This window comes from Nerophis ophidion, linkage group LG06 (assembly GCF_033978795.1).
Source record: "Nerophis ophidion isolate RoL-2023_Sa linkage group LG06, RoL_Noph_v1.0, whole genome shotgun sequence".
In the NCBI taxonomy this organism is placed as follows: Eukaryota; Metazoa; Chordata; class Actinopteri; order Syngnathiformes; family Syngnathidae; genus Nerophis; species Nerophis ophidion.
Window position 1 is genome coordinate 11,265,231 of NC_084616.1, and position 18,851 is coordinate 11,284,081.

Below are 18,851 nucleotides of genomic sequence, written 5' to 3' on the forward strand. Positions count from 1 at the left end.
GCTCTTTGGCAATCGCGCCAGGAAGCATTGATGACAGATGGATCGTTTTTCACGCTTTTCCTTCTCATCAAAGACAATATGGAGCTTGAGCGCCCGCCGAAAAAAAAGTCCATTACAAGGTCAGAAAAAAATGGAAAAACAAAAACCTTTTTTGGGGGGGTAATTTACGACAATTCCATCTCCGGAAACAAAACTAATTACTTTACAGGACATGTACTTGTTTTTACCTAATAATGACATCATTTTTGGAATGATAAGTACGATGTATTCGCACAAATACAAACCCTGTTTCCATATGAGTTGGGAAATTGTGTTCGATGTAAATATAAACGGAATACAATGATTTGCAAATCCTTTTCAACCCATATTCAGTTGAATATGCTACAAAGACAACATATTTGATGTTCAAACTCATAAACTTTATTTATTTTTTTTGCAAGTAATAATTAACTTAGAATTTCATGGCTGCAACACGTGCCAAAGTAGTTGGGAAAGGGCATGTTCACCTCTGTGTTATATCACCTTTTCTTTTAACAACACTCAAAAAACGTTTGGGAACTGAGGAAACTAATTGTTGAAGCTTTGAAAGTGGAATTCTTTCCCATTCTTGTTTTATATAGAGCTTCAGTCGTTCAACAGTCCGGGGTCTCCGCTGTCGTATTTTACGCTTCATGATGCGCCACACATTTTCCATGGGAGTCACGTCTGGACTGCAGACGTGACTCCACGCTGTTGTAACACGTGCTGAATGTGGCTTGTCATTGTCTTGCTGAAATAAGCAGGGGCGTCCATGAAAAAGACGCCGCTTAGATGGCAGCATATGTTGTTCCAAAAACTTTATGTACCTTTCAGCATTAATGGTGCCTTTCACAGATGTGTAAGTTACCCATCCCTTAGGCACTAATGCACCCCCATACTATCACGGATGCTGGCTTTTCAACTTTGCGTCGATAACAGTCTGGATGGTTCGATGTCGAAAATTTCCAAAAACAATTTGAAATGTGGACTTGTCAGACCACAGAACACTCTTCCACTTTGCATCAGTCCATCTTAGATGATCTCGGGCCCAGAGAAGCCGGAAGCGTTTCTGGATGTTGTTGATAAATGGCTTTCGCTTTGCATAGTAGAGCTTTAACTTGCACTTACAGATGTAGCGACAAACTGTATTTAGTGACAGTTGTTTTCTGAAGTGTCCCTGAGCCCATGTGGTGATATCCTTTAGAGATTGATGTCGGTTTTTGATACAGTGCCGTCTGAGGGATGGAAGTTCACGGTCAATCAATGTTGGTTTCCGGCCATGACGCTTACGTGGAGTGATTTCTCCAGATTCTCTGAACCTTTTGATGATATTATGGAGCGTAGATGTTGAAATCCCTAAATTTCTTGCAATTGCACTTTGAGAAACGTTGTTCTTAAACTGTTTGACTATTTGCTCACGCAGTTGTGGAGAAAGGGGTGTACCTCGCCCCATCCATTTTTTGGGAATCTGTTTTTATACCCAATCATGGCACCCACCTGTTCCCAATTGGCCTGCACACCTGTGGGATGTTCCAAATAAGTGTTTGATGAGCATTCTTCAACTTTATCGGTATTTACTGTCACTTTTCCCAACTTCTTTGTCACGTGTTGCTGGCATCAAATTCTAAAGTTAATGATTATTTGCCACAAAAAAAAATTTTTTATCAGTTTGAACATCAAATATGTTGTCTTTGTAGCATATTCAACTGAATATGGGTTGAAAATGATTTGCAAATCATTGTATTCCGTTTATATTTACATCTAACAGAATTTCCCAACTCCTATGAAAAGGTGGCTTGTAGAAAGAGAATGCATGTTTGAGTGTTGTCTGAAGAGCGTTACATCACCCGCTTGGTGTACAGGACTGTTCATTGATCGCTGCAAACAGCGTGGTGTTCACCAACCAGTGGACCACCTTTTCCTTGCGCCCACTCATATGCCCACTTTAGAAAGCCACGTGCCAGGAGATCAGTCATGACTTAAACACGGCCCTGTGGGCTTTTGGAATCAAATTATTTTAAACCTTTTTTTTTTTTTTTTTTAACAGACAGTAGAATTAAAGATGCAGCCTAAAGCAGACCTGGGCAAATTAAGGCCCGAGGGCCACATGCGGCCCGTTGAGTTTTTCAATCTGGCCCACCGGTCATTCCCAAATCATTTTTTAGATGTTTAAGATGGAAAGTGTAGCTGCCATTATGATGTTTTCTAACGACCATAAGTGTTCGACTATACTAAGTATTTCAATGGTTGGAATCTAAGCTTTGGATGATATACCAGTTACTATGGTCATCTAACTAGTTACTATGGTCATCTAACTAGTTACTATGGTCATCTAACTAGTTACTATGGTCATCTAATTAATTACTATGGTCATTTAATTAGTTACTATGGTCATTTAATCAGTTACTACCAGGCACGGCGTGGTGCAGTGGGAAAGTGGCCGTGTGCAACCCGAGGGTCCCTGGTTCAATTCCCACTGAGTACCAACCTCGTCACGTCCGCTGTGTCCTGAGCAAGACACTTCACCCTTGCTCCTGATGGGTGCTGGTTAGGGCCTTGCATGGCAGCTCCCTCCATCAGTGTGTGAATGTGTGTGTGAATGGGTAAATGTGGAAGTAGTGTCAAAGCGCTTTGAGTACTTTGAAGGTAGAAAAGCGCTATACAAGTACAACCCATTTATTTATCATTTACTATGGTCATCTAATTAATTACTATGGTCATTTAATTAGTTACTATGGTCATCTAATTATTTACTATGGTTTGATTGATTGATCGATACTTTTATTAGTAGATTGCACAGTACAGTACATATTCCGTACAATTGACCACTAAATGGTAACACCCCAATAAGTTTATCAACTTGTTTAAGTCGGGGTCCACGTTAATCAATTCATGGTACAAATATCAACATAATACAGTCATCACACAAGTTAATCATCATAGTATGTACATTGAATTATTTACATTATTTACAATCCAGGGGGTGGGATGAGGAGCTTTGGTTGATATCAGTACTTCAGTCATCAACAATTGCATCAACAGAGAAATGTGGACATTGAAACAGTGTAGGTCTTATTTGGTAGGATATGTACAGCCAGCAGAGAACATAGTGAGTTCACATAGCATAAGAACAAGTATATACATTAGAAATACATTTGAGTTGTTTATAATCCGGGGAGATGAGATGTGAATGGAGGAGGGTATTAGTAAAGGGTTGAAGTTGCCTGGAGGTGTTGTTTTAGAGCGGTTTTGAAGGAATATAGAGATGCACTTACTTTTACACCTGTTGGGAGTGCATTCCACATTGATGTGGCATAGAAAGAGAATGAGTTAAGACCTTTGTTAGATCGAAATCTGGGTTTAACGTGGTTTGTGGAGCTCCCCCTGGTGTTGTGGTTATGGCGGTCATTTACGTTAAGGAAGTAGTTTAACATGTACTTCGGTATCAAGGAGGTGTAGCGGATTTTATAGACTAGGCTCAGTGCAAGTTGTTTTACTCTGTCCTCCACCCTGAGTCAGACCACTTTGGAGAAGTGGGTTGCAGTGAGGTGTGATCTGGGGTGGAGGTCTAAAAGTAACCGGACTAGCTTATTCTGGGATGTTTGGAGTCTAGATTTGAGGGTTTTGGAGGTGTTGGGGTACACCAGGAGGTGCAAGCGTAAGCGAAGAAGGGTTGAATGAGAGTTCCCGCTAGAATCCTCAAGGTGCTTTTGTTGACCAGAGAGGAGATTCTGTAGAGGAATCTCGTTCTTTGGTTGACCTTTTTGATCACCTTGGTTGCCATTTTATCACAGGAAAGATTAGCCTCTAGAATGGAACCTAGGTAGGTGATCTCATCCTTCCTGGTGATAACAATGTCACCCACTTCTATGGTCATTTAATTAGTTACTATGGTCATCTAATTAGTCGCTATAGTAATGTAAGTCACAGCAGCTCAGACGAGGCACCAAGCAGTGTGGGCGGGAAGCGTTTCCACTGACGCAGAACAAGATTTTCACAACAAAGTTCTAAAGCTTATTGATACATCAGATATATCAGATTGTAGGTGGGTTTATTTTGTACCCTTACCGTTCATTTTTCACTGTTTGTTGCATTTTTGTTGCGTTTTTTTGTCGATTGAAAGCGGGTGTGACGTTCGTATGTTGTCAATATTCAGTGTTTTATCCTTCATAGAAAAATGCAAAATTTCCATTACGTTTTTTAAGGCGGTGTGTCATAACGTTTTTAGCATTCAATCAGACATTATTGTGAGGTTTTGTATTAGTGTTCATAAAAATAGATTTACCGGCCCCCAGAGACATCCTGTTCGTGACGCCGATTTTATGTAGTAGAAATGTCGGGGGATTTAACCCGGGGCCTCATCCTGTTCGTGACGCCAATTTTATGTTTTAGAAATGTCGGGGATTCAACCCGGGGCCTCATCCTGTTCGTGACGCCAATTTTATGTTTTAGAAATGTCGGGGATTCAACCCGGGGCCTCATCCTGTTCGTGACGCCAATTTTATGTAGGAGAAATGTCGGGGATTTAACCCGGGGCCTCATCCTGTTCGTGACGCCAATTTTATGTAGGAGAAATGTCGGGGATTTAACCTGGGGCCTCATCCTGTTCGTGACGCCAATTTCATGTAGTAGAAATGTCGGAGGGATTTAACCCGGGGCCTCATCCTGTTCGTGACGCCAATTTTATGTAGTAGAAATGTCGGGATTTAACCCGGGGCCTCATCCTGTTCGTGACGCCAATTTTATGTAGTAGAAATGTCGGAGGGATTTAACCCGGGGCCTCATCCTGTTCGTGACGCCAATTTTATGTAGGAGAAATGTCGGGGATTTAACCCGGGGCCTCATCCTGTTCGTGACGCCAATTTTATGTAGTAGAAATGTCGGAGGGATTTAACCCGGGGCCTCATCCTGTTCGTGACGCCAATTTTATTTAGGAGAAATGTCGGGGATTTAACCCGGGGCCTCATCCTGTTCGTGACGCCAATTTTATGTAGTAGAAATGTCAGAGGGATTTAACCTGGGGCCTCATCCTGTTCGTGACGCCAATTTTATGTCGTAGAAATGTCGGGGATTTAACCCGGGGCCTCATCCTGTTCGTGACGCCAATTTTATGTAGTAAAAATGTCGGGGATTTAACCCGGGGCCTCATCCTGTTCGTGACGCCAATTTTATGTAGTAGAAATGTCGGAGGGATTTAACCCGGGGCCTCATCCTGTTCGTGACGCCAATTTTATGTAGTAGAAATGTCGGGGATTTAACCCGGGGCCTCATCCTGTTCGTGACGCCAATTTTATGTAGTAGAAATGTCGGGGATTTAACCCGGGGCCTCATCCTGTTCGTGACGCCAATTTTATGTAGTAGAAATGTCGGAGGGATTCAACCCGGGGCCTCATCCTGTTCGTGACGCCAATTTTATGTAGGAGAAATGTCGGGGATTCAACCCGGGGCCTCATCCTGTTCGTGACGCCAATTTTATGTAGTAGAAATGTCAGAGGGATTTAACCTGGGGCCTCATCCTGTTCGTGACGCCAATTTTATGTCGTAGAAATGTCGGGGATTTAACCCGGGGCCTCATCCTGTTCGTGACGCCAATTTTATGTAGTAAAAATGTCGGGGATTTAACCCGGGGCCTCATCCTGTTCGTGACGCCAATTTTATGTAGTAGAAATGTCGGAGGGATTCAACCCGGGGCCTCATCCTGTTCGTGACGCCAATTTTATGTAGGAGAAATGTCGGGGATTCAACCCGGGGCCTCATCCTGTTCGTGACGCCAATTTTATGTAGTAGAAATGTCAGAGGGATTTAACCTGGGGCCTCATCCTGTTCGTGACGCCAATTTTATGTCGTAGAAATGTCGGGGATTTAACCCGGGGCCTCATCCTGTTCGTGACGCCAATTTTATGTAGTAAAAATGTCGGGGATTTAACCCGGGGCCTCATCCTGTTCGTGATGCCGATTTTATGTTTTAGAAATGTCGGGGATTCGACCCGGGGCCTCATCCTGTTCGTGACGCCAATTTTATGTTTTAGAAATGTCGGGGATTCGACCCGGGGCCTCATCCTGTTCGTGACGCCAATTTTATGTAGTAGAAATGTCGGGAATTTAACCCGGGGCCTCATCCTGTTCGTGACGCCAATTTTATGTTTTAGAAATGTCGGGGATTTAACCCGGGGCCTCATCCCGTTCGTGACGCCAATTTTATGTAGTAGAAATGTCGGAGGGATTTAACCCGGGGCCTCATCCTGTTCGTGACGCCAATTTTATGTAGGAGAAATGTCGGGGATTTAACCCGGGGCCTCATCCTGTTCGTGACGCCAATTTTATGTAGTAGAAATGTCAGAGGGATTTAACCTGGGGCCTCATCCTGTTCGTGACGCCAATTTTATGTCGTAGAAATGTCGGGGATTTAACCCGGGGCCTCATCCTGTTCGTGACGCCAATTTTATGTAGTAAAAATGTCGGGGATTTAACCCGGGGCCTCATCCTGTTCGTGACGCCAATTTTATGTAGTAGAAATGTCAGGGATTCGACCCGGGGCCTCATCCTGTTCGTGATGCCAATTTTATGTTTTAGAAATGTCGGGGATTCGACCCGGGGCCTCATCCTGTTCGTGACCCCAATTTTATGTTTTAGAAATGTCGGGGATTCGACCCGGGGCCTCATCCTGTTCGTGACGCCAATTTTATGTTTTAGAAATGTCGGGGATTTAACCCGGGGCCTCATCCTGTTCGTGACGCCAATTTTATGTAGTAGAAATGTCGGAGGGTTTAACCCGGGGCCTCATCCTGTTCGTGACACCAATTTTATGTAGTAGAAATGTCGGGGATTTAACCCGGGGCCTCATCCTGTTCGTGACGCCAATTTTATGTAGTAGAAATGTCAGAGGGATTTAACCTGGGGCCTCATCCTGTTCGTGACGCCAATTTTATGTAGTAGAAATGTCAGAGGGATTTAACCTGGGGCCTCATCCTGTTCGTGACGCCAATTTTATGTAGTAGAAATGTCGGGGATTTAACCCGGGGCCTCATCCTGTTCGTGACGCCAATTTTATGTTTTAGAAATGTCGGGGATTTAACCCGGGGCCTCATCCTGTTCGTGACGCCAATTTTATGTAGGAGAAATGTCGGAGGGATTTAACCCGGGGCCTCATCCTGTTCGTGACGCCAATTTTATGTAGTAGAAATGTCAGGGATTTAACCCGGGGCCTCATCCTGTTCGTGACGCCAGTTTTATGTAGTAGAAATGTCGGGGATTTAACCCGGGGCCTCATCCTGTTCGTGACGCCAATTTTATGTAGTAGAAATGTCGGGGATTTAACCTCATCCTGTTCGTGACGCCAATTTTATGTAGGAGAAATGTCGGGGATTTAACCCGGGGCCTCATCCTGTTCGTGACGCCAGTTTTATGTAGTAGAAATGTCGGGGATTTAACCCGGGGCCTCATCCTGTTCGTGACGCCAATTTTATGTAGTACAAATGTCGGAGGGATTCAACCCGGGGCCTCATCCTGTTCGTGACGCCAATCTTATGTAGGAGAAATGTCGGGGATTTAACCCGGGGCCTCATCCTGTTCGTGACGCCAATTTTATGTAGTAGAAATGTCAGAGGGATTTAACCTGGGGCCTCATCCTGTTCGTGACGCCAATTTTATGTAGTAGAAATGTCAGAGGGATTTAACCTGGGGCCTCATCCTGTTCGTGACGCCGATTTTATGTGGGAGAAATGTCAGGGATTTAACCCGGGGCCTCATCCTGTTCGTGACGCCAATTTTATGTAGTAGAAATGTCGGGGATTTAACCCGGGGCCTCATCCTGTTCGTGACGCCAATTTTATGTAGTAGAAATGTCGGGGATTTAACCCGGGGCCTCATCCTGTTCGTGACGCCGATTTTATGTAGTAGAAATGTCGGGGGGTTTAATCCGGGGCCTCATCCTGTTCGTGACGGCAACTTTATGTAGGAGAAATGTCGGGGATTTAACCCGGGGCCTCATCCTGTTCGTGACGCCGATTTTATGTAGTAGAAATGTCGGGGGGTTTAATCCGGGGCCTCATCCTGTTCGTGACGCCAATTTTATGTAGTAAAAATGTCGGGGATTCGACCCGGGGCCTCATCCTGTTCGTGACGCCAATTTTATGTTTTAGAAATGTCGGGGATTCGACCCGGGGCCTCATCCTGTTCGTGACGCCAATTTTATGTAGTAGAAATGTCGGGGGATTCAACCCGGGACCTCATCCTGTTCGTGACGCCAATTTTATGTAGTAGAAATGTCGGGGATTTAACCCGGGGCCTCATCCTGTTCGTGACGCCAATTTTATGTAGTAAAAATGTCGGGGATTTAACCCGGGGCCTCATCCTGTTCGTGACGCCAATTTTATGTAGTAGAAATGTCGGAGGGATTTAACCCGGGGCCTCATCCTGTTCGTGACGCCAATTTTATGTTTTAGAAATGTCGGGGATTTAACCCGGGGCCTCATCCTGTTCGTGACGCCAATTTTATGTTTTAGAAATGTCGGGGATTTAACCCGGGGCCTCATCCTGTTCGTGACGCCAATTTTATGTAGGAGAAATGTCGGGGATTCAACCCGGGGCCTCATCCTGTTCGTGACGCCAATTTTATGTAGTAGAAATGTCGGAGGGATTTAACCCGGGGCCTCATCCTGTTCGTGACGCCAATTTTATGTAGGAGAAATGTCGGGGATTTAACCCGGGGCCTCATCCTGTTCGTGACGCCAATTTTATGCAGTAGAAATGTCGGGGGATTTAACCCGGGGCCACATCCTGTTCGTGACGCCGATTTTATGGAGTAGAAATGTCGGAGGGATTTAACCCGGGGACTCATCCTGTTAGTGACGCCAATTTTATGTAGTAGAAATGTTGGACATTTAACCCGGGGCCTCATCCTGTTCGTGACGCCGATTTTATGTAGTAGAAATGTCGGGGATTTAACCCGGGGCCTCATCCTGTTCGTGACGCCGATTTTATGTAGTAGAAATGTCGGGGATTTAACCCGGGGCCTCATCCTGTTCGTGATGCCAATTTTATGTAGTAGAAATGTCGGGAATTCAACCCGGGACCTCATCCTGTTCGTGATGCCAATTTTATGTAGTAGAAATGTCGGGGGATTTAACCCGGGGCCTCATCCTGTTCGTGATGCCAATTTTATGTAGTAGAAATGTCGGGAATTTAACCCGGGGCCTCATCCTGTCCGTGACGCCGATTTTATGTAGTAGAAATGTCGGGGATTTAACCCGGGGCCTAATCCTGTTCGTGACGCCAATTTTATGTAGTAGAAATGTCGGAGGGATTTAACCCGGGGCCTCATCCTGTTCGTGATGCCAATTTTATGTAGTAGAAATGTCGGGAATTTAACCCGGGGCCTCATCCTGTCCTTGACGCCTATTTTATGTAGTAGAAATGTCGGGGATTTAACCCGGGGCCTCATCCTGTTCGTGACGCCAATTTTATGGAGTAGAAATGTCGGGGATTCAACCCGGGGCCTCATCCTGTTCGTGACGCCAATTTTATGTAGTAGAAATGTCGGGGATTTAACCCGGGGCCTCATCCTGTTCGTGACGCCAATTTTATGTTTTATAAATGTCGGGGATTTAACCCGGGGCCTCATCCTGTTCGTGACGCCGATTTTATGTAGTAGAAATGTCGGGGATTTAAGTAACATTTTTACATTCTTAACTCATGCCAGTGTTTGTATTTTGTATCAATCACAAGCAGTTTTGCGCCCCCTGCAGGTTCCAAGTGTAATGGACTTTTACAAACATAGGATATAATCACATTCTTACAAATGATGACGTCATATTACATCAACTGTTTGGCTGCCGTCACTCACCCAGGTGGTACAAGGTGCACTGTCTCCCTCTGCTGGCCACTAGAGGAAGTACAACACAAACGTGATCAGTTTCTTAACCAAAACATTTGCTGAAATTCAAACCAAAATACAATTTCTATTTTGCCGAACAATAACAGGCACCTCACTTCCAATTGACAGAAAGTGCTAATGTACGAAAGTTGTTGTTTCGATGACATTTATTCATTGTTGACATGATAGTGGTGGAAGTAGCAGCAGCAGCAGATAAATACTAATAAAAACAAAACACCATTTAATTCAAATAAAGTACTATAGTGTAGTGTTTCTCATAACATGCGGGCTCTACGTCAAAGTCTAAATCACTTGATTAAAGTACAATGTTTTATATTGCTATATTTAAACACAGTGTTACTGTTCAAAATGTGTATAAAGTCACAGTGGACAAAAATATCCAACATTCTTGCTAATTAAATCCTTGTTTTTGATGCATATGTAGGCCTGCGACTACAGACGAAAATATTCCACACTTTCTTGTTTTTTTCCGCGCTCAGCGACTGTTTGTCTTTAAAAACGGCGCTTTTTTTTGTGTGTTTCACAAACCATTCCCGGTTAAGGTGGAAGAGAATATTTTCGACCAATCAAAACACAGAACGTTGTTTTTGTCCCGCCCCCCAGTGTAGCCATCGTTGCATGTTGACCAATCAAAAAGCGACATTGTACGTGACATGAGAGAATCACAATACGGCAAATGTACTCAATAAAAAGTATAAAACAAGCCAAATTGTTGCAACGACATGATAGTTTTATACGGTTTATATAATTTAATACACTAACTTGAATGATGTCGGTCTCTGTGATGTTGATAAAGATGTTGTTGAGTATTTGTGTCACCTTTGCTGGCAGCTCTTGACTCCGTGGACTAGTTTGCCATGGAAACATCTCAGACAGGCAAGAGAAAAACAAATGTGAATTTTCCAAAGTCTGCGACTACAGACGAAAATATTCCACACTTTCTTGTTTTTTGACGCTTTAAAAATGGCGATTTTTGTGTGGTTACCACCCAATTCCGGGTAAGGCGGAAGAGAGTACTGTCGACCAATCAAAATACATAACTTTGTATTTGTCCCGCCCCTCAACACATGTTGACCAATCAAAAAGCGACATTATACATGACATGAAAAAAATCACAACACGACAAATGTACTCGATAAAAAGTATAAAACAAGCCAAATTGTTGCAACGACATGATAGTTTTATACGTGTTATATAATTTAATACACTAACTAGAATGATGTCGATCTCTGTGATGTTGATAAAGATGTTGTTGAGTATTTGTGTCACCTTTGCTGGCAGCTCTTGACTCCGTGGACTAGTTTGCCATGGAAACATCTCAGACAGGCAAGAGAAAAACAAATGTGAATTTTCCAAAGTCTGCGACTACAGACGAAAATATTCCACACTTTCTTGTTTTTTGACGCTTTAAAAATGGCGCTTTTTGTGTGGTTCACCACCCAATTCCGGGTAAGGCGGAAGAGAGTACTGTCGACCAATCAAAACACAGAACTTTGTTTTTGTCCCGCCCCTCAACACATGTTGACCAATCAAAAAGCGACATTATACATGACATGAAAAAATCACAACACACCAAATGTACTCGATAAAAAGTATAAAACAAGCCAAATTGTTGCAACGACATAATAGTTTTATACGTGTTATATAATTGAATGCACTAACTAGAATGATGTCGATCTCTTTGATGTTCATAAAGATGTTTTTGAGTATTTGGGTCACCTTTGCTGGCAGCTATTGACTCCGTGGACTAGTTTGCCATGGAAACATGTCAGACAAGTAAGAGAAAAAACATTTGAATTTTCCAAAGTCTGCGACTACAGACGAAAATATTCCACACTTTCTTGTTTTTTCCCGCTTTAAAAATGGCACTTTTTGTGTGGTTCACCACCCAATTCCGGGTTAGGCGGAAGAGAGTACTGTCGACCAATCAAAACACAGAACTATGTTTTTGTCCCGCCCCTCAACACATGTTGGCCAATCAAAAAGCGACAATGTACATGACATAACAAAATCACAACACACCAAATGTACTCGATAAAAAGTATAAAACAAGCCAAATTGTTGCAACGACATAATAGTTTTATATGCGTTGTATAATTTAATACACTAACTAGAATGATTTCGATCTCTGCGATGTTCATAAAGATGTTGTTGAGTATTTGTGTCACCTTTGTTGGAAGCTCTTGACTCCGTGGACTAGTTTGCCATGGAAACATGTCAGACAAGCAAGAGAAAAAAAAAAGTGAATTTTCCAAAGTCTGCGACTACAGACGAAAATATTCCACACTTTCTTGTTTTTTTCCGCTTTAAAAATGGCGCTTTTTGTGTGGTTCACCACCCAATTCCGGGTAAGGCGGAAGAGAGTACTGTCAACCAATCAAAACACAGAACTTTGTTTTTGTCCCGCCCCTCAGCACATGTTGACCAATCAAAAAGCGACATTGTACATGACATGAAAAAAATCACAACACGACAAATGTACTCGATAAAAAGTATAAAACAAGCCAAATTGTTGCAACGACATGATAGTTTTATATGCGTTGTATAATTTAATACACTAGCTAGAATGATGTCGATCTCTGTGATGTTCATAAAGATGTTGTTGAGTATTTGTGTCACCTTTGTTGGAAGCTCTTGACTCCGTGGACTAGTTTGCCATGGAAACATATCAGACAAGCAAGAGAAAAAAATTTGAATTTTCCAAAGTCTGCAACTACAGACGAAAATATTCCTCACTTTCTTGTTTTTTTCCGCTTTAAAAAAGGCGCTTTTTGTGTGGTTCACCACCCAATTCCGGGTAAGGCGGAAGAGAGTACTGTCGACCAATCAAAACACAGAAATTTGTTTTTGTCCCGCCCCTCAGCACATGTTGACCAATCAAAAAGCGACATTGTACATGACATGAAAAAATCACAACACGACAAATGTACTCAATAAAAAGTATAAAACAAGCCAAATTGTTGCAACGACATGATAGTTTTATACGTGTTGTATAATTTAATACACTAACTAGAATGATGTCGATCTCTGTGATGTTCATAAAGATGTTGTTGAGTATTTGTGTCACCTTTGCTGGCAGCTCTTGACTCTGTGGACTAGTTTGCCATGGAACACATCTCAGACAGGCAAGAGAAAAAAAATGTGAATTTTCCAAAGTCTGCGACTACAGACGAAAATATTCCACACTTTCTTGTTTTTTTCCGCTTTAAAAATGGCGCTTTTTGTGTGGTTCACCACCCAATTCCGGGTAAGGCAGAAAAGAGTATTTTTGACCAATCAAAACACAGAACTTTGTTTTTGTCCCGCCCCTCAACACATGTTGACCAATCAAAAAGCGACATTGTACATGACATGAAAAAAATCACAATACGGCAAATGTACTCGATAAAAAGTATAAAACAAGCCAAATTGTTGCAACGACATGATAGTTTTATACGTGTTGTATAATTTAATACACTAACTAGAATGATGTCGATCTCTGTGATGTTCATAAAGATGTTGAGTATTTGTGTCACCTTTGCTGGCAGCTCTTGACTCTGTGGACTAGTTTGCCATGGAAACATCTCAGACAGGCAAGAGAAAAAAAATTTGAATTTTCCAAAGTCTGCGACTACAGACGAAAATATTCCACACTTTCTTGTTTTTTTCCCCTTTAAAAATGGCGCTTTTTGTGTAGTTCACCACCCAATTTCGGGTAAGGCGGAAGAGAGTACTGTCGACCAATCAAAACACAGAACTTTGTTTTTGTCCCGCCCTTCAGCACATGTTGACCAATCAAAAATCGACATTTTACGGACTCGACAAAATCACGACAAATGTACTCAATAAAACTTAAAAAAAACACAATATGGTTGCAACGACAGGATATTTTTATATTATTTATATCATTTGATACACTAACTTGAATTATCTCGCTGCAAACTTTATTAGAGAGAAATAATACACAATGGTCATGTCGTCATTCTTGTTTTTACTTCCCTCTAGTGGATTGGTTAGGAAGTGCAGTTGCAACATTACAATAATATGACAAGTTGTTGTTATTATTGTGCACAATTGTAAAAATAAGCAAACCTCTGCTAATATGTATAATAATCACGACCAAATTGGACATTTCGTTTGCCATGAGTGAAATGCCAAACTCATCAATCCATTTCTCTATTTTCCTGCCTGCGGCCATCGAAGGCGCTCAAAGGCCGCCGTGAGTCACGCTGCTTCTTTTCATCGGCGCTGACGTCATCAAGCACACACACGCTTCATTCATTAGAATCATTCACAAAAACAGCCAGCCCGTCTCCATGGCAACCGTCGCCCCACACGTTGTCAGCACAGATGTAAACATACACAGGATTATGAAGATTTACTCCGCTTTGTAAAAGAAATTAATGAATTCATAAATACATTTTTAAAAAGGCTTTGCTACACTTCTTATGTTAGCACGTAGCTCACATAATTATGCTTATTTTGGTAGCCTACCGTAATGTTTAAAAAAAAATGTTTCAAACTTAAAATAGACAATGCGGCTTTTTTTTAAACGTGCACTACACACCCACCGCCAGCAGAGGGCGCTGCTGTTTGCTGCTAAACAATAGTTGACTCCTTTCTTTTAAAGGCACAAAAGCAACAGATGAAACCGGACATACATTACGGTAATTTCATTCATATGAGGTGTTAATATTTACAAAATAAGAGCGTAGATTGTATTTACAATTAAATAAAATACAATTATCTCCTCCACCTCTTCTTTGTTATAAAAAGAAACAAAATATGATGCGTGGTATGATCATTTCATTTCATTTATATGAGATGTTAATATTTACAAAATAAGAGCGAAGATTACATTTACAATTACATAAAATACAGTTATCTCCTCTAGCTCCTTTGTTACAAAAAGGAAAAAAAAATATGATGCGTGGTATGAACACGGCATCCCTTTTGTTTGTATGCGATGTTAATATTTACAAAATAAGAGCGTAGATTACATTTACAATTTATTAAATACAATTATCTCCTCTAGCTCTTCTTTGTTACAAAAATAAACAAAATATGATGTGTGGTATGAACACGGTACCCATTTAATTGATATGAGATGCTAATATTTACAAAATAAAAGCATAGATTACATTTACAATTATACAAAATATAATTATCTCCTCCAGTTCTTCTTTATTACAAAAAGAAAAAAAATATGATGTGTGGTATGAACACGGTATCCATTTAATTGATATGAGATGCTAATATTTACAAAATAAGAGCGTAGATTACATTTACAATTTATTAAATACAATTATCTCCTCTAGCTCTTCTTTGTTACAAAAATAAACAAAATATGATGTGTGGTATGAACATGGTGTTTATTTTATTTATATGAAATGTTAATATTTACAAAATAAGAGCGTGGATTACATTTTACATTTATTTAAGATAATATGATCTCCTCCAGCTCTTCTTTATTACAAAAAGAAAAAAAAATAGGATGTGTGGTATGAACACGGTATCCATTTAATTGATATGAGATGCTAATATTTACAAAATAAAAGCATAGATTAAATTTACAATTATACAAAATACAATTATCTCCTCCAGTTCTTCTTTATTACAAAAAGAAAAAAATATGATGTGTAGTATGAACACGGTATCCATTTAATTGATATGAGATGCTAATATTTACAAAATAAGAGCGTAGATTACATTTACAATTTATAAAATACAATGATCTCCTCTAGCTCTTTTTTGTTACAAAAATAAACAAAATTTGATCCGTGGTATGAACACGGTACCCATTTAATTGATATGAGATGCTAATATTTACAAAATAAGAGCGTAGATTACATTTACAATTATAGAAAATACAATTATCACCTCCAGCTCTTCTTTATTACAAAAAGAGAAAAATATATTGTGTGGTATGAACATGGTGTTTATTTTATTTATATGAAATGTTAATATTTACAAAATAAGAGCGTAGATTACATTTTACATTTATTTAAGATAATATGATCTCCTCCAGCTCTTCTATATTACAAAAAGAAAAAAAATAGGATGTGTGGTATGAACACGGTATTTATTTCATTTATATGAGATGTTCATATTTACAAAATAAGAGCGTAGATTACATTTACAATTTTATAAAATACAATTATCTCTTCTTTGTTACAAAAAGAAAAAAAAAATATGATGCCCGGTATGAGTATCCATTTCATCCATATGAGATGTTAATATTTACAAAATAAGAGCGTAGATTACATTCAATAGACGCACTTGTGCTGCCATGGCTCAAAAGGGACACACGTTACAAAATAAGAGGCTTTTTATATTAAAAAAAAATCAGATTTTGAACAAAATTAGCTGCAAGTATGTTTCTATTTAGCCACAGTGTGCTAACAAATTGTGTTTACGCCGTGCATAGAAGTTGCAGAAGTCCAACGTTTGTTAGGAAATGCACATTTCATTCATATTTCTTATGAAAAAGTAAAAGTCAAATCCTCCAAAAAGTGCATTTGAAAAGCATCCCGTCATAATAAAGTACACTTTGTCGTCGTTGAGATGATGGACCAGAATGTTCTTCAAAAGTAAACAAAAGCAGTCTGGGATGCTAATGCTACGTAGCATCACGGTAAAGGCACATTCATTGTTGCTTCTTTGGTTGGTTGGAGCGGAAAAGACTAGAAGCCTGCAGGGGGGCGGGACTGGGTGTGTACACCAGGGGGGCGTGATGTCACTTCCTGCTTCAGAGGGGGCGGGCCTACGACTGCCCTCGAGCGTGAACGCCAGTCAGGTCCTTCCGGATGATCTCGTTCACTGCAAAGCAAAGACAAAGATGGCTTTAGCACATGGTGGTGCAAACTGCATTTTGCTCAACGCTAGCTCACATAGCATGATGTTGAAATGTAATGTTAGCATGTAGCACACATAGCTATGCTACTGTTGCAAAACTAGAATTATGTTACATTGTAATGTTAGCATGAAGCTCACATAGCTATGCTACAGTTGCAAACCTAGCATTATGTTAAATTCTAATGTTAGCATGTAGCTCAAATAGATATGCAAGTGTTGCAAACCTAGCACGATGTTAAATTGTAATGTTAGCATGTACCTCAAATAGATATGCAAGTGTTGCAAACCTAGCATGATGTTGAATTGTAATGTTAGCATGTAGCTCAGATAGCTATGCAACAGTTGCAAACCTAGCATGATGTTTAAATAGTAATGTTAGCATGTAGCTCCAATATATATGCAAGTGTTGCAAACATAGCATGATGTTGAATTGTAATATTAGCATGTAGCACACATAGCTATGCTACTGTTGCAAAACTAGAATGATGTTACATTGTAATGTTAGCATGAAGCTCCCATATATATGCAAGTTTTGCAAAACTAGCATGATGTTAAATTGTAATGTTAGCATGTAGCTACCATATATATGCAAGTGTTGCAAACCTAGCATGATGTTAAATTGTAATGTTAGCATGTAGCTCAAATAGATATGCAAGTGTTGCAAACCTAGCATGATGTTGAATTGTAATGTTAGCATGTAGCTCAAATAGATATGCAAGTGTTGCAAACCTAGCACAATGTTAAATTGTAATGTTAGCATGTAGCTCAGATAGCTATGCAAGTGTTGCAAACCTAGTATGATGTTAAATTATAATGTTAGCATGTAGCTCCCATGTATATGCAAGTGTTGCAAACCTAGCATGATGTTGAATTGTAATGTTAGCATGTAGCACACATAGCTATGCTACCGCTGCAAAACTAGAATGATGTTACATTGTAATGTTAGCATGAAGCTCACATAGATATACAAGTGTTGCAAAACTAGCACAATGTTGAATTTTAATGTTAGCATGTAGCTCAAATAGATATGCAAGTGTTGCAAACCTAGCATGATGTTGAATTGTAATGTTAGCATGTAGCTCAGATAGCTATGCTACAGTTGCAAACCTAGCATGATGTTGAATTGTAATGTTAGCATGCAGCTCGCATATATATGCAAGTGTTGCAAACCTAGCATGATGTTAAATTGTAATGTTAGCATGTAGCTACCATATATATATGCAAGTGTTGCAAACCTAGAATGATGTTAAATTGTAATGTTAACATGTAGCTCAGATAGCTATGCTACAGCTGCAAACCTAGCATGATGTTTAAAAAGTAATGTTAGCATGTAGCTCCCATTTATATGCAAGTGTTGCTAAACTAGCATGATGTTGAATTGTAATGTTAGCATGTAGCTCACATAGTTATGCTACAGTTGCAAACCTAGCATGATGTTTAAATAGTAAAGTAAGCATATACCTATTATAGTGCTGCTAACCTAACATGTTGTTAAAATGTAATGTTAGCATGTAACTCATACAGCCATGATAGTGCTGCTAGGCTAACATGTTAAAATGTAAAGTTAGCATGTCATTAATATAGCTATGATAGTGCTGCTAGCCTAACATGATGTTAAAATGCAATGTTAGCATGTAACTCATATATAGCTATGATAAATTATGTTAAAATGTATATGTTCAAAATATAATTCTATTTTAACTTTCAACACCTTAATATCTATAAATCAACTTGAGATCCATCCATTACCATAAAGTATTTTTTTCGTTTTGCTTTTTTTTTTAATAAAACACAAAATATGCGAAATTTCGCCCAAAATATTTTAAAAAATTAAATATTCCCAATGGCACTGATTTTGATACATAATTATTTTTTGGAGCAAAAAAAAGTCACATTAAAATTCTCAGTGATACAAAACCGCATCACTGTTAAAATTGTCCCCAAAAAACAAATATATATATGTTTTTACTTTCAATGCTTAAGTCTCTCAATCAACTTCCGATCCATCCGTTAATCATAACTTTTTTTATCATTTTTTTCACGTATTTTTTGCCCTTTTTGTCAAAGAAAACTTAAGTTTTTTATGCAAAAAACACAAAATATG

The 18,851-nt window shown here is 39.9% G+C and overlaps 1 protein-coding gene across 3 annotated transcripts in view; it reads right to left on the reverse strand.

Moving 5' to 3' along the window:
- Positions 1-15,955: 15,955 nt before the first annotated feature.
- nfatc2a (nuclear factor of activated T cells 2a) overlaps positions 15,956-18,851 on the reverse strand; it is a 66,060-nt gene continuing 63,164 nt past the window's right edge. For all 3 annotated transcript variants that reach the window (XM_061902652.1, XM_061902650.1, XM_061902651.1), the window contains exon 10: positions 15,956-16,711. In XM_061902652.1, the coding sequence (XP_061758636.1) occupies positions 16,656-16,711 (56 nt within the window). In that variant the 3' untranslated portion in view covers positions 15,956-16,655. The remainder of the gene's footprint in view (positions 16,712-18,851) is intronic.